The 16,930-nt window shown below is 37.3% G+C and overlaps 1 protein-coding gene and 1 long non-coding RNA gene across 2 annotated transcripts; both read right to left on the bottom strand.

The window, feature by feature from the left end:
- Positions 1-5,857: 5,857 nt before the first annotated feature.
- Positions 5,858-12,962, bottom strand: LOC119079263. Its single transcript, XM_037187042.1, has 2 exons — positions 7,351-12,962; positions 5,858-7,292 (listed from the first exon to the last, which is right to left on the bottom strand). Exons 1-2 carry the CDS (start codon positions 12,679-12,681, stop codon positions 7,251-7,253), a joined length of 5,373 nt encoding a protein of 1,790 aa, XP_037042937.1. The 5' UTR covers positions 12,682-12,962; the 3' UTR covers positions 5,858-7,250.
- On the bottom strand, positions 5,858-13,035 carry LOC119079264. Its single transcript, XR_005088148.1, has 2 exons — positions 12,960-13,035; positions 5,858-7,022 (listed from the first exon to the last, which is right to left on the bottom strand). It is a non-coding gene; the product is annotated as an uncharacterized LOC119079264 (long non-coding RNA).
- Between the last annotated feature and the right edge of the window lie 3,895 nt (positions 13,036-16,930).

The following is a 16,930-nucleotide window of genomic DNA, read 5'->3' as shown; positions in this document are numbered from 1 at the left end:
AAAAAGTTTATGGAAATCGGATGACCGACTCGTGAGTTAGACCCCTTGGTGTGGAACAGGCACAGGGCGGCAAGCAGTTTTTGCTTGTAGGTCGGCCAAATTTGAACATATTTCGTTCGTTTTAGCTTTATTAGATAGGTATTGACCGTACCAATCAGGGAAAAAAAAAGTTTATGAAATTATGTTCTCCGGAGCGTGAGCTAGGTCTCTTGGAGTGAGCTCTTATCTGGCTACTCGGCCGTACAGTGAACGTGGAGTATTTTGTCAATATCTCGAGTAAATTTTGACCGAATTTCATGATTTTTTTTTGTTTGAAAGGTATTAACGAATGTAAAGCGTCGGTACTATTTTCGGTTTCCTAACAAAATGGCTGCCGGCGGCCATATTGGATTTTATTAAAAGTGATATAAAGTGGGAAAAATGATGCTTAGAGAGTTTCTGTTAACATGGAAATAATGTGTTAAGTGTGAGGGGTTTCAGGGATTCCATATATGGACATCTATATATACCTATATACAGCTATATTGAGCTATATACAGGCATATAGAGCTATATAATAGCATATTCCTCTGTGAAATGTTTATTTACAGTGAAATATAGGTAAATATAGCGGTATATAGCTGTTTAAATAGGAATTTATGAAATTTGACTTCGTACGGGGCTGTCTATATTGCCTCCGGCAATTTAAGTGTATATGATAACAAGGCAAAGAGTGGATAATGTAAGTGATTTAAAAGGAAGAATAGTTTTTCAGCAGAGAAGGAAATGAAGTAAGAGAAATGAAGAGTTTCACATTAAAGGCTTTTGATACGAATAGGTGTTTCGTACGGGTCGGCGTTAGCTATGTTTGTTATGCAGGTCCTAAATTCCTCAAACACATGAATTATTGTAGAGTAAAACAAAATAATCGAAGCATGAATCGAAGGTAGATTTACTTCAGAAATTGGTTGTAAAGTTAAATTTTGGCGTATCAGAGTTCAGAGTTTTGAGCATCACCCTTCCCTTCTAAGAGATTTTTGTCTCATATCATCTCTTTTGTGAGTTAGTGTAGATTCAGCGCGTCTGGATAAAATTGAAACACATTTCTAACTGCCCAAGATTTTTTGAGGAAGATTTTGACATGCGATGATAGCTTGCTGAGCTTGTACTGACGCCCAGATTATGACTAACATACTTTGAGAGTGATTTAAGACAATGGGGTCAAAAAGTTGTTGTATACTTATATGTTCGTTAGTCCCTACAATTTTTACAATTTTTTGTAGTGTGTACCTTAGTGTGGACTTACGTCCCGGCGCCTTTCTTACGTGGCGCCATGATTCTAAGTTCGACGGTAACATTTTCACTTCTATTGTTCACAGACCAATTGACAGTTTTGTTTCTGGTGAAATATTTTAATTAACATCAATTAACTGCATCTTGCTCTTGCAAGCCCAATTTTATCATCTATTCAACTTTGTCTCAAAAAAAAATTTACGTACATCTGTTATCGATAACGACGTCAAAAAAAAAACGTCGACCTATATGCGCCCTACGAAAGATTTTTGGCGACAATAAGTTGCACTTGTTCCCAAGTAGCATTTCAGAAAAAATAACTTATTCGTTAGAATAACGTTGTAGCAACGTTGTCACAACGGTTTTGCAACCGTTGTTGCCCGGTTATAGTTTAACCTAGGTCAATTAACCGTTGGATAACAGTTAAACAACGAAAAAGTTAAAAATTTAAGGTAGAGCAACTATAATTTTTAACTTTTTCGTTGTTGAACGGTTATCCAACGGTTAATTGACGTAGGTTAAACTATAACCGGGCAACAACGGTTGCACAACCGTTGTGGCAACGTTGCTACAACGTTATTTTAACGAATAAGTTATTTTTTCTGAAATGCTACTTGGGATATTAATACAAACCATTTAGTTAGACCACCCGAGATTTCGATATTATAAGATATCACTGCCATGAGCGGTATGTATTTGTAATTTGATTTCCGGTTACCACTTCCATTCATTTTTTTCTTCAAAGAAATTAATCTCTAAACTCATTAATCCCTTCGAAAAATAAGTTCTTGGATACTCATGCAGGTATGATCTGATCATATAATAATCATTAAAAAAAATCTTTCGAATGACCTTGAATAATGTTGCCACGTAATAATTTATAACATTGTTTGTGGTATCATTTGCCTAACATGCCTGGAAGCTAGGCACATCATAGAGATAAATACAAAAAACTTACGAGATTTTTATGAATGAACCATAAGATTGACCGCGCCACATATCAACTCCGTGTGTAAGTTTTATTCATGTCTTACGGTTAATGTATGGCATGGCAACCATATAATTATTATCATTTTGTTGCCGCCAATTAAAATTATATATTACGGACTTCAAAATAAAAATGTGTATATGACCATCAATTAAAAACAAATAGATGAACATATGTATGTTCGGGGGCCAACGCATGCACGTTAGATGAAACAAACGATATAAAGTTGTTGTTGTGGTTTTTTTTTTTTCAAATATTTTTACTTCGATTTCATTCATAAAAATATTTGTTCTCTTTTTCATTCATGCTGAATTTACCTGCTATAATTACAGAGCGCTTGACCAATTACATAAAAAAATTTATCGGATATAGGTTTTTATATATCATTTGGCATCAGGTAAATTTTTGTGGAAGTAACACACAAAAAACAATGATAATTCTCTATGATTATAAAAAAACGAAATCACTAAAATGTCTTCAGCCATCAACGAAATCTCAACATTCAATATTAGACGACGGATACAACCACTTTTACCTTTTATATTTAGCTTACAACTAAATTTTTAGATTGACACTAAAGAGAACAAGAGGACAGATTTAGATCCTTCAACGTCAGCACTCAGTTGCACAAATAAATTTAAAAAAATTTATTGGTTTTCATCCCCTATAAAGAGGTTATCATCCATTGCCACATAATGTAAACTTACCACAAGCTTAGTTAAATATCGAGTCTTTTACATCTTTTGATCCAAGAATATTCAATAATCTCTTACCTCATTTGCTTTAACACTTAGTTTGCCACATGAAACCGAATCCATCGCTTATTTTTCTCGTCACTATCGACAACAAATGATACAATTTTAGTGTAGTTTTTATAAAGTTAACTCTAAAAAAATTGAAAATCAACTATCACAGAACAAACTTGATAATTTGATGTTTTGGAGTACATATTACAAAAAGCTCAAAATTTTTTGCAGAAATTGACTATGTGAACTTTGAAACCACCAAAAAGTGACGACCTATTCGAACCTTTTTCCTTTTTTTTGTCGATCTGGTGCGTCGGAGCCAGTGGAATTTATTAGAACCAAAGAACATCTGAATGGTCATCACCTGTAAGTTCGATGGCACTAACCCAATTAACCAAATTCTTCCTTTCCGAAAATTCGGAATTCCTTCGGAAAAAGAACAATAGATGTCGCTTTTGTTCTTTTCCGAAGGAATTCCGAATTTTCGGAAAGGAAGAATTTGGTTAATTGGGTAAGTAATACTTTGTAAGTATGGTGTAGAGACAGAAATCTAGACAGTTTTCAGAACATTTGGCCGCACAAGCTTTATTCCCGTTTCTCGATAGAGAAACGGGTCTTCAAAAAAAAATGAGTTTGTTTGTCCGCGTCCCTTATGCCCTATGATCTATCAACTTAGATCTAATATCGATTCACCTATTGCAAATATTTGCAATATCCGTCTGGGGCTGATCAAAATAGAAAAATCGAGTTTGTTTGTCCGCACCCCTCATGCCCTATAATCTATCACCTTAGATCTAACTATCTATCGATCTATTGCAAATATTTGCAATATCCGTCTGGGGCTGATCAGGAAAAAAAATCGAGTTTTTTTGTCCGCAGCCCTCATTCCCTATTAACCATCAACTAAGATGTACTACAACAAGAATATTGGATCAATGTCACAAACGTAATTGTAATGTTTACTAATTAAATTTACGAATATGCTATCGGTACCGGGTGCCAATAGTCTCTTTATAATACTGTGGCTAATGGCACCAGGTGCCAATAGTCTCTTTTTTATTCTAATGCTAATCGCACCCGGTGCCATTAGCCACAGTATTATAAAGAGACTATTGGAACCTGGTGCCATTAGCCACAGAATAATAAAGAGACTATTGGCACCCGGAAAAATGAAAATTTGAATAAAAGATCTGGATATTTTGAAACTTAAACTTGTATTAAACATTTCGTAAAAGGATGAATTCCTCAGGATCGAACCATCCGCCTTTACGTTAAATTTTGTAAAAGGACGAATTCCCTAAGATCGAACAAACTACTTTTACGTTACATTTCGTAAAACAATGAATTCCTCAGGATCGAACAATTAGTCTCTTCCTTAAATTTATTTGAAATTTAAAATATTTATTCAAAAAAATGGAGAAACGGGTATGCCAAGCTAATGGCCTTACTTGTTTGACTAAAATAAAATCTACGGATTTTACTTAAAAGACTCGTGGAATAAGTGAACTTTTGAAAAGTGGAAAATTGATGTACCCTAATGTACTTGATGTGCTTTCGAGGAAATCAAATTTTAAAGTAATCAGTAAAATATTCAACAATTATCAAGATCCGAGAGTTGCAATATTATAAACTTGAAATAAAACTTGGGAGGATGTGAGACTATAAACATATTTCCTTTACCTCTGAAGAAAAAACCATTTCGGAACGGAATCTATAAAAAATGTAAAAATCTAACTTTTTTTGAACTAGTGGTGTCATGTTTTACATTTGTGAGATAAAAGCGGTCATCAAATAAATAGTTCAATATTTAATAGCAAAAATGAAACCCATTGCTCAAATAATTTTATTTTATGCATAATATATGTAAAATTGCACACGCAATGCGGTTTGTATTTTTTTCTTCTCTTGGGTTGATTGCTGTTTCACTCAAAATGGACATAAATGGCTAAATATATGTATGATGTTTGAATATAAATAAATATTCGAATGTATATACATTTGTGCATGCAACTCGTATCGAGTAGATGCATCGCGTTGGGTGTTTTGCTTCAGTTGCTTTGAATATTCGTGCAGCATGTAGTATATTTATGTGAATGGGTATAAGTATGCAAGATGCATGTTTACATGGACGGTTCATATTAAACTCACCTATACGAAAATTTCACATAAAATTTTTATTTTCCGTCTACCTATCATGTATCTTGTATACGGGAAGGTTACGATCGTTGTGTGGTATAGGAACGTATTAAGACGATGTCGTTGTAACGGTGACTAGCTTCAAAGTTACAGGAAATGTGAAGCTGATTTAGCTGGATATGTTCCAAATTCAATGAATTTTCTAATACGAAATTCGCAGTTTTGTCATTGAATGGAAGAAACTTTGAAGCTGTCGTCCGTTTCACTATTTACTTTTATCTTGAATCGCTGGAGAAAAAGTACGTTGGTGAGTAAAGCTGCAGGGCTACTATAGTCTCAACTGTAACCGGAACCACAATTGGGGCTGCATATTGTGGTGTGATCGGTTGTATAATCATTTTGATTGGAAGCGTTAATGCATGACGCAATGACAGACATTTCTAGTGTTTAAGAAGATTCAATATTTAGTTGTATTAGCTTTATAGTGAGCCTTAAATCGTCAAATTCATCAAAATCTTTAGACTGAGTCAACTTATCTTACGCCAGGTATACTAAATCCAAATCACTAAATCGCACACGAGATAGACCGATGAGTTGGAAAGATGCTGCTGAGTCGGTAGTGAAATTATTCATTGGAGAAACATTGGACGAGGAGTTCAAAACCAACCATCCGCTTTTAATTATTAGTGTTGATGTTGAAATAAAATGCAACTCCTTCGACTATAGTTACAATATTTATTCGTTTCTATCTTACATCTACTGGATGCTATAACAGAATGAATCTTAAAACTAATTGAACCTCCGTTGTAACCTATATACATAACACTATACATAATAGTCATTCGCGCTTATATGTTCAAAGTTCACCTGCCGATTTACAAACTCAGTGCTAGATGGCTCTTCTATCAGTTAGTTCACAAAGTATAACACTTTCATTCAAACATTACCGAACGGTTTCGGAACCACTTCCCGACTTGAAACATTTATGTTTAAACTAAACTCGACGCTATAAAATTTGAACATTTCAAATCGCCATCGCAACAACTGGCCGAGTCGACCCCGGTTGAAACCAGCCCGAAACGATGTGATTTGAAAGTTCTTAAAATGACAGAATCAACAACAATCGCACAACTACAAGTTAGTGTGCATCCAATCAAACGTCCAAATTTTTTTTATACAATTAATACGTGTCGGTGACCTAGATCTAAACAGCTGTCAGTCAGTTGACCATGTTGCAACGCGTCGTTATTATCATGTGAAGTGTCCAGTGATTTTCCTTTAAACTAAATCGTGCAATTAACTTCAATTGATTTCCAAATGCGCTCCTTTACGTTAAATTATTAAACTGAGCTAATTAACCTGCGTGTAATCAAATTGCGCGACAAAAAAAAAAAAAAAAAACTTCTTTTCGTGGTAGCCATTAATGAGGTTATGTCGGGACTATTGCTGAAATTTGGAATACTGTTTCGTCTGCTTGTGCTTCAGATAAGTGGATCCTAACATTATGATGATATGTGATTCTTTAGTTGATTGTATTTCCCCAGAAGTGTTCGTCAATAAATGTGGTGTCTGTACCAACGGCTAATCGGCTGGACCAACGGATGATCGTCTGGACCAATTGATTAAATTGTTGATCGTCTGGACCAGTGGAATAATTGACTGCCCGGCTGCCTACCACCATTGGAATATGAAACTGCAGCTACTACCAAATCTATTGAAAATGTGTTATGCGGTAAGCATCATGTGAATTGTGAAATGAAATTTTCTTTAACTTCCCTTTTGCATCACCCTAATGACGATGATTGGGCAATACTAGGGATATAAAACGGCCCTCTTAAAGGTACTGGAACTTTATGCATCTGGATCTGAATACTGCCTGGCTGAACGTTAATGTGCGGTCATCAATACGGTAAGACGGAATTATTTTTCTTCTTAAGTTCCAATTGGTTTATCGTGTCCTTATCACTATTGTCTCAATCTTTATCACTAGTTCATGTTCACTCTCTATCCATCCATTCACACATCAGTCTCTCACTTAATTTTAATGTTTTTGTTGTTAGAAATTGCTTAATGACTCGGAACAGTCGGTGGGTTCTTAGTGGCCTCACTCAACGGTTCATTTCCGTCCATGGGTAGCGGACACAATTTAACTATAGGCCGCTCCAATTCGATTAATTTGCCAGACTCGTTATGTGTTTTTATCGTCACCGATCGAACATTTTTATCCAAGCTCGAGTGAACTTTTACTACTCGTGCTAACGGCCATCTCGTAGGAGCTATGTTGTCTTCTTTCAGTAGAACTACATCTCCTTCTTTGAAATTCTTCTTCTGACCTTGCCATTTCGGACGGTGTTGCAACTGATTCAAATATTCCTTACTCCATGCATCCCAAAAATCTCTGTAAATTCTCTGAACCACGTTCCATCTTTCTTTCACTCCGACTCCTTTAGCCCCCATTATTCCTTTCGGTCTGGCTTTCAACGGTCTACCGATCAAAAAATGCCCGGGTGTCAACACACTCAAATCGTTCGGATCATCATTCAATTGACACATCGGTCTCGAATTTAAACAAGCTTCAACTTTCGTCAGAACAGTTGACAGCTCCTCATACGTTAACGTGATGTCACCGATCACTCGCTTCAAATGGTGCTTCATGGATTTGATGTTTGATTCCCATATACCACCGAAATGAGGTGCTCTAGGTGGGATGAACGACCAATTGATGCCCTTGTCTGCCGCATGATTAATCACTTGATTGTAATCCAACATTGACTGTTCGCTTTCAACTGCTAGTACATTCTTGGCTCCAATGAATGTCTTCGAATTGTCTGAATGACAGCGTTCTGGTGTGCCTCTCCGACTAATGAAACGGTCAAAAGCCGCCAAAAATGCTTCCGTTGTCTGATCACTAACCACTTCGAGATGTACAGCTTTCGTAGCAAAACAGATGAAAAGTGCGATATATCCTTCATAAACAGGAATCTTCGGTATCGATTTTATCACTTCTCCATTTACGACTGTTGGCTTTATGCGTATTGGGGGGGATCTCACGTTGGATGCTTTGATATTAAACGGTCCCGCGTAATCCAAACCCGTCTCGGCGAAAATCATCGATTCTGTGACTCGATTAGGTGGTAAATCAGCCATGATCTGCTCTCCCATCCTTTGATTGTACCGGCAACATTTGACACAGTTCAACACGCACTGCTTGACTTGTCGTCTTAAATTGATTATCCAGTATTTCTCCCTTACCATATTCATTGTTAAACGAGTTCCTCCATGCAATGTCTCTTCGTGCATATCCGCGATTATTAATTTAGCGAGACCACCTGCTGATATGATGAGAGGATGTTTCCGATCGTAATCAATATTCGCATTTTCCAAACGTCCTCCAACTCGTAGACAATTATTAGAATCTACGAAAGGGTTTAACGGCAGCAACTTGCTCTTCGGATTTATGTTTTCTTTCTTCATTAAATGATGCAGTTCCCTGGAAAATTCCTTTCCTTGATGTAAACGAATTAGACGCAATTCTGCTCTTCTTAAATCTTCTGCGGTTACGGTCAACTGCATCCCTTTTCTTTTCTCCAGTAATTTGTTTACGAACGTTAAGCAAAGGGTCGCTATTCGTACTTCCCTTGTAGCTTGTATATTTTCCACGAACTTCCAACAAATCGCAGTTACTCGTATCAAACGTCTAAAACTGGAATATCGCGTGAATAAATCTTCGAAATCGTTATGAGGTGTTATCACGAATGTTGACACGACTTTCTTCTTCAATTCTAAGGTAACTGGTGGCAATTGTAAATTTTGTTCCCAAGATTCTCTGTGTTCCTTTAAACATTCCGCTCCTTCCCACCATAATTTGTGATTTTTTAGTTCTCCTGGACTTATACCTCTCGAGGCACAATCAGCTGGATTTTTCGTCCCTTCGATGTGATGCCATTGATTAATGTTCAACACATTATGTGTTTCGACGACCCTGTTTGCTACAAATGTTTTTAATTTGGCTGGATCTGTTCGTAACCATCCTAATACTATTGTCGAATCCGTCCATGCATGCACATTTTCGTTATTCGTGCCTAATGCCCTTTGAACGTTTTCAATTAGATTCGTCAACAGTACCGCTCCACATAATTCGAGGCGTGGCAACGTTATTTGTTTGATTGGTGCGACTCTAGTCTTTGAAGTCAGCATTGTGATATGTATTTCATCATTTTGATTGACGACCCTAGAATATATAACCGCAGCATAAGCTTTCTCTGATGCATCAGAAAAACCGTGAATCTCGATTTTCTTTACTCCTGCGCCAAAATGGTTCCATCTGTTGATTTGAATATTCTCCAACTGATGCAATTCGTTTCTGAACTCTGTCCAAACACTAGCTATATTTTTAGGTAATTCCTGCTTCCAGTCTAATCCTTCTTTCCATAAATCTTGGAACATAATTTTAGCTCTGACGATTACAGGAGCTAGCCATCCTAATGGATCGAACAAGGAAGCTGTTTCTGATAACATGCTCCTCTTCGTTGGTGGTATCTTGGCTTTTTCTAGATTCACCTTGAACCTGAATACATCCGTTGTGGGTTCGTATCGGATCCCTAATGTCTTTATATTACTGTCGAGGTTTATTTCCAACGGCAATTTCAATTCTCTGTCTGCTTCTGGCAGACTCTCCAGTACTTCAGCGGAATTAGATACAAACTTCCGTAATGGAAACTGAGCTTTGGCCAATAACTCTTTCAAATCTTTGCACAACCGAATTGCTTGCTGAACTGTATCGGCTCCTGACATGCAGTCATCCATGTAAAAATCTCTTATAACGACTTCGGCCGCTTCTTTGTAATTATCTTTTTCGATTTTCGCCAGGTACTGTAATGCCTTCACTGCTAAGTACGTTGCCGCGGTTATGCCAAACGTGACCATGTTGTGTTCATATTCCAAAATCGGATCCCTTATCTTCTCTCTGAACAGAAATCTTTGGTATTTCCGATCCTCCTTTCTCACCACTACTTGCCGGTACATCTTTGCGATGTCAGCCATAATTGATATACGATGTGTTCGCCATCTTAGCAATATTGACATCAGATCTTGTTGAAGTGTGGGCCCCGTCATCAGTAAATCGTTGAGAGACAATCCACTTGTCGTCCTTGCCGAAGCATCGAACACCACTCTAGTTTTCGTTGTCGTCGATTCTGGTTTAAACACTGCATGATGTGGAAGGTAATAACTTGTCGACTCTGTCGATTTATCTAACTCGCCTATAACCGATGTGTGTTCTAATTCTTCGTATTCTTTGAGAATTTTAACGTACTCTTCTTGTAATTCCTGGTTGGCCTTGAATCTCGATTCCAATTTCATTAAACGCGAAAATGCTTGCCCCTTTGACGCACCTAGCGACTTCGGATTTCCTTTAAACGGCAAAGCCACAACGAACCTGCCATCATCTCGCCTTTGTACGGTCTCCTCGAAAATTTTCTCACATTGAACTTCCTCTTGCGTTAAAATCCGTTCCTTTGACACCTCTTCTTGATCAAAAAATTTCTTTAGTTGATCTTCTAATTCTAGTTTCAGATGGAAATTGGTGATCTTGTGCTGCACTGGATCTTGAGGTCTCGTGGCTCCTGATAATATCCAGCCGAATTCAGTGTTCTGGGCAACCGGATACATGGGTGACGATTTAATCAGTCCTGGTAATAGCAAATATCCATAAACCGGTGCACCTAATAGTAAGTCTATTTTCGCAGGTACATTGAATTCGGGGTCTGCTAATTGCAAATCCTTGATGTGGTCCCATTCAGCTTTCCGCAAGATCGTTGACGGTAATGGACTTGTGATCTTTTTGGTTACTGGCGCTTGAGTTAACATGCTGAACGAGTGGTTGCGCTTCGATCCTAGCTCGAATTCAACGATAGACTTTATGTTGCCTGTGGTAACACCTCCCAGACCACTAGTCGACGCAATAACTGGTTGTTTCTGTAGCCCTAGAAACTGTACCACATTTTCGCAAACGTAAGATGCTGTACTAGCTTGATCTAGAAGTGCCCGGAACGGATAAAAGAGATTATCTCGTAATGATCGTATCAGCACTATTGCCGTTGCCAACATAATCGGTTCGTCCCACACAACACGATCCACACTCTCGATTTCGTTTCGCTGTTGCAATTGATTAAGCTCTTGTTGCACATTAGTGTGATGATTCCTAATCTCAGTATTATTTCCTTGCCGCCCAGCGTGGCTATTACCCGTTGAAGCGGCGACTGTAGGATTCTTTGATGACTCCACATGCAGTAAAGTGTGGTGATACTTTCCGCATTTCTGACAACCTGGCCTTAACGAACATTTTCCAAGGTGACCTTTCAAACAGTTTTTGCACAACTTATTTCCGTTGACCCAGCTCCATCGCTGGTCTAAATTTGATTTCTGGAAATTCTCACAATCTGATGCTTGGTGGGCTTCGCCACAATTGAAAGGACAATTTCTCTGTTTAGGTTGAGAAGAGTTATGGAAATTTTGATGAACTCTTGGCGGGAACGGCTCTTCGGGATTGAAACTGTGCTCGTTTCCTGAGCTCTTTTTGAATTTTTTATACCTCGGCTGATAGTTATCCGTTGATTCGATCGAAAAATTAAAAACCTGCTGGCAACCCAGCGCGTGAAATCTCGTATCTAAAAATTCGAGAAATTCCTTCATAGAAGGTCTAACTTTCGGCTTTAACGTCTGCTCCCATAATCGCCTCGTAGCTCTATCTAATTTTTGAACCAATAGTAGCAGTAAAATGGGATCCCACGTTGATACATCGATTTTCAACCATTCGAGAGCTCTCAAATTTCTCTCCGTACCATCCAATAATCCTTTAATAGCATCACTTGACTCTGACATCAGCTTCGGTTGCGATAACAAATCCATTATGTGTGTATCCACCAATATCACCTCATTATGGTAACGGCTCGTTATCACCTTGTAGGCTTCTGGATATGCCTCCTCCGTGATGTCGAATTGCGATAAAATATCTTCAGCTTCTCCTCCTAGACACGTCTTCAAATAGTGCATTTTCTCGAGACCGCTGAACTTCTCATTCTTGTGGACCATCGAATCAAACATGTTTCTGAATGAAATCCACTTCTTGTAATCTCCAAAGAATTTCGGGACGTCTATTGGTTTCAGTTTCAATTTCGTATCTCCTTCGCTGGATCTTACAGTTACATTTTCAGGGAATGTTATAGGACCCAATTGAGGACCAGGACCTTCAAATTTTTCCAATTTAGATTGAATCTTGACGGTCACCTTGTCGTACGCCGTAAATGCTTTCTCGAACTCTCTCTGTGTGAAATACTTCGACACCATCTCTTCTTCCTCAATTTCCCTTAATATTTCGTCATTCTCCTTGTCCAACTTGGCCCAAAATTCGCTGATAATTTTTGTCTTCGCCTCTAAATAACCCTTGGTGATATTCGGTTGAGGCATATTCACCACAGACTCACAGTAAGCGATAAATTTATCAACATTCCCACGCTGGTGGGCTACTCGCTTTTCCATTTTGTCGTGCGTAAAACTTTATATTCGATGAATAAATGCGTGAAACTTTCGAAAATTGTTTTAATTAATCCTCAGGTCCACTGGTGTAGCGGTAAGTAATAAACTAACAGTCTTGGTAAGCGATTACTCTTTGTGTACACCAACCGTTACGCTTGGCGCCAAAACTTTCAAGCAGAGCACTCTAGCTCCTACATAAACCTCACTACCGATTCAATTACACTCACAGTGGATGGATAGAGTAAAATGTAACGCACAATACACTGAATAATTCGTCTTACCGCTCAACGTTTGATGACCCCTTTCACTGTTCCAATCGATTGGCTTACTTCGAGACTGCTTCGGAACGGTATATGTGTGATGACCCTGTGTCGAACGAATTTCAACTGGAAATTCCCACCAACTCAGTGACCTTGTACCACTCTGCGCACAGCAACTTTTCTTCGACGAATTTCAACTGGAAATTCCCACCAACTCGGTGACCTTGTACCACTCTGCGCACAGCAACTTTTCTTCGACGAATTTCAACTGGAAATTCCCACCAACTCGGTGACCTTGTACCACTCTGCGCACAGCAACTTTTCTTCGACGAATTTCAACTGGAAATTCCCACCAACTCGCTGATCTTGCTTTGCCGTAATATCTTCGTCGAACGAATTTCAACTGGAAATTCCCACCAACTCAGTGACCTTGTACCACTCTGCGCACAGCAACTTTTCTTCGACGAATTTCAACTGGAAATTCCCACCAACTCGGTGACCTTGTACCACTCTGCGCACAGCAACTTTTCTTCGACGAATTTCAACTGGAAATTCCCACCAACTCGCTGATCTTGCTTTGCCGTAATATCTTCGTCGAACGAATTTCAACTGGAAATTCCCACCAACTCAGTGACCTTGTACCACTCTGCGCACAACAACTTTTCTTCGACGGCTATTGTCCAACGATTTTCGGTTTTTTCTTTGAATTAGTGGATTTGACGATTTTAATTTCCATGAACCAAACTATTTCCACTCCTCGGAATTTTCAAATTTAACCGGCCAATTCTCAGGCACCCGTACTTTTAGAACAGTTTGTCGCACCGATTGAAACTGTCGCACTTGAACTTGTTATAATTGATTTGTGGACTGTATATCACTTCGTCTCGCTAATTACTTTTTGATGGCGAACGAAGGACCATGAAATAAAATGCAACTCCTTCGACTATAGTTACAATATTTATTCGTTTCTATCTTACATCTACTGGATGCTATAACAGAATGAATCTTAAAACTAATTGAACCTCCGTTGTAACCTATATACATAACACTATACATAATAGTCATTCGCGCTTATATGTTCAAAGTTCACCTGCCGATTTACAAACTCAGTGCTAGATGGCTCTTCTATCAGTTAGTTCACAAAGTATAACACTTTCATTCAAACATTACCGAACGGTTTCGGAACCAGATGTTGAGTGTTAAAGTATAAGTCGAGGCCATATTTGAACATCGTTGCAAAAGAAGATTTCATTTATCTTATTATGAATTAGCGGTCTTAATACTAGAAGTTCTTGCCACCCACCAGTTTTGGATAACTCTTTAGTCATTCTTTTCTCTCAATCATCATTCACTCTCATATTTTCCAAAGCTATGGCTTTAAATATTTTGGTGATTTTGGTGGAAATATGTCAATTTTCAGAAATTTATTTATGAATTTCTACGAGTTTATGAGGAATGGATGATTTTTTGAGAAGCCACCATTAAGACGATAAGTATTTTCGATGATATCTTTTAACAAAAATCATTTTTGAAAAATTTAAGTAACCACCACAAATGAATGAAGAAATAGATTTGTTTATGGCAGTCTGACCACCTCTGAGAAAAGTCAGCAACTGTTGAAACTGCCACAATCAAATTTTATATTGAAAGCTAACTCATTTGTGGTGGTTATCAAAAAGAATTTTTGTAAAACGATACCAGCTAAAAGACAATATGAAACGCTCTAACGTAGACTATAAACAGGGTCTAATTTCAGCTAAATATTCAAACTTTATAAGTGATTCCTAAATCTTTGAGTTGGGTCTGTGTCTGTATTCACAGTTGCAAAACATTTCGTGTCAAAGAGCCAACCAGAAAAGAAAAAACAATTTCTCAGTAAAAGTGATATCATGTTCACAGCTTAGCTTCCCGAGTTATATTTTTATAAAAGTTTTATAAAGAACGCTGTTCTTCAGCAATAATATCATAATTAGAATTTGGCGCCAATTCTTTGCTAAAAACAATATCAATTCTTATTATACAAATTATACAAATAAGCAAACCAATTACGCCACGTCTAGTCAGTTCAATCATAAAATGTGCATAATGCAATGCTTCATAATGTGGCATAAGCCACACTGACAAAAATAGTTCAAATAAGCCACACATTCGCTTCCCATTACGACGATGAAAATTAATCGAAACCAAGAAACAAGGACTAATTCTCTCCCATATTATGTTTATACGGTGTGATCACTCATCATCATAAAATTGGTAGAAAATTACACGAAATTATAACTAAACAGATCCAGACTAATTTCGTTTGCATTTTCGCATTTAAAACGTTTTAGTATATAAAACGCATTCTCCTGTAATATTTAAAAATGTTGTAAAATTGAATGAGGCGAATCATCTCCATCTCATCATTCGCAAAGATAATGCGATATCTGAAATGATTATCATTATTATGGGTGTTACACATTTTATATGTGGATTTTTACAATGTTAATATAATGTGCTTATGTGGTCTTAGAATATTGCTGGGCTGCCAGTGCGGTGCAAAATAAAGACCTGAATTCTTATCGTTAGCTTCTCCCTACAACTCAAAGGATTCACGCCACTGCTTATTCTTTTATAGACTTTCAGACAATATTTTTTTGCTCGTCTGCGTATCGTTTATATTCTAATCACCTGCATTAAGATTTAAAATATTAAAATGAAAGTTCGGATTACATGATTTTTCATAAAATATTATGATGATGAGCGTGGAACGTGACATGGTTCGAAGACGAAATTATGGCCACAAAAGGAAGTATTTAAAGAATAGCCACGATGGTCAATTATGTGAGACGTAGTAAAAAAGAGCAGAACGTTTCCAATAAGTTTTATTAGAAACAGAATTTCGTAATTTGATTTTAATTTCCATTAAAATATATCGATAATAGCCTGTACCGTTCAGTAACATATGTTTCCAATCTACACAAAAAAAATTATTTTTTCGATAATATGCATAACGGTGTTTAAATTAAATCTGTCTGGAATCTGGTAAATTTCTAAAAAAAATCAACTTATTATTCAAAAATGTTGAAGATTTAGACCAGCATGTGTTAGCATATTCGGCGATGAAGTGATTCGCTAAATGAGACAAGCTTTTTGCTTTCAACGTTTGTCGCCCCTTTACCACAGTTACCATGGCCTGATGAGATGTAGCGGATCTTTAGTGGACGGTTGGAAACTCACTTCGTTGGGGCTACAACTCGCGAAATTGCTTAAAATCTACCATCCGATTTAAGTTTTTAACAAATTGGAACTTTTGAAAATATTAGCCAATCGAATACCAATATACTCAATAAAATAATGGTTTTGCAGTGATTAATTACACTCTAATCCAGCACATGTCTCGATAAATCATCAACAGAAAAAAACTAAATCAAAATTAATAATTTACCAATCCTTTATTAAAGACGGGTTGTATGAAGATCCATCCATCCATTCACCCGAGGGCGTAATCGGTCTGAAGTTTTATTTCATTTTGATGATTAATTCGATTTCCGATTGATACGTGAAAGAATCTTTATTCTCTATGCGTAGTAAATTATTGGCGAATTTGTACCTTTTTGATTTTGATCGGCCAATACCCAATACTGCCTTTATGCGATCTACCAATATTTCGTCATTTCCCTAGCGTTTTTTGTTCAGCCATACAAGGGCAAAGGTTTTGCGTATATTGGCAATCTGTAAAGTTGAAAACGCTTGGAAAATATAAATTTGAAAAATATGATGAAAGAAATAGTTGTTTATACATGCTACATGCGTCGAAAACCATACTTTTCATGTTTCAAGCACTCCTTTTGACACCCTCAGTATGTCAGATCCATTACATGACTCGGAATAAAAATGAAAAATCTCGTCTTTTCATCTTCAAATAGAGTTTTAGTGTGAATTGAGGCGAAACCGAGGTCAATAACCACAATAAAACTAGACAGTAGTCCTGCCCATTTTGTTTTATATTC

This window comes from Bradysia coprophila, unplaced genomic scaffold (assembly GCF_014529535.1).
Source record: "Bradysia coprophila strain Holo2 unplaced genomic scaffold, BU_Bcop_v1 contig_324, whole genome shotgun sequence".
Taxonomy (NCBI): domain Eukaryota; kingdom Metazoa; phylum Arthropoda; class Insecta; order Diptera; family Sciaridae; genus Bradysia; species Bradysia coprophila.
Note: the sequence above shows the minus strand (reverse complement) of the source record. Positions and strands in the feature narration are given on the sequence as shown.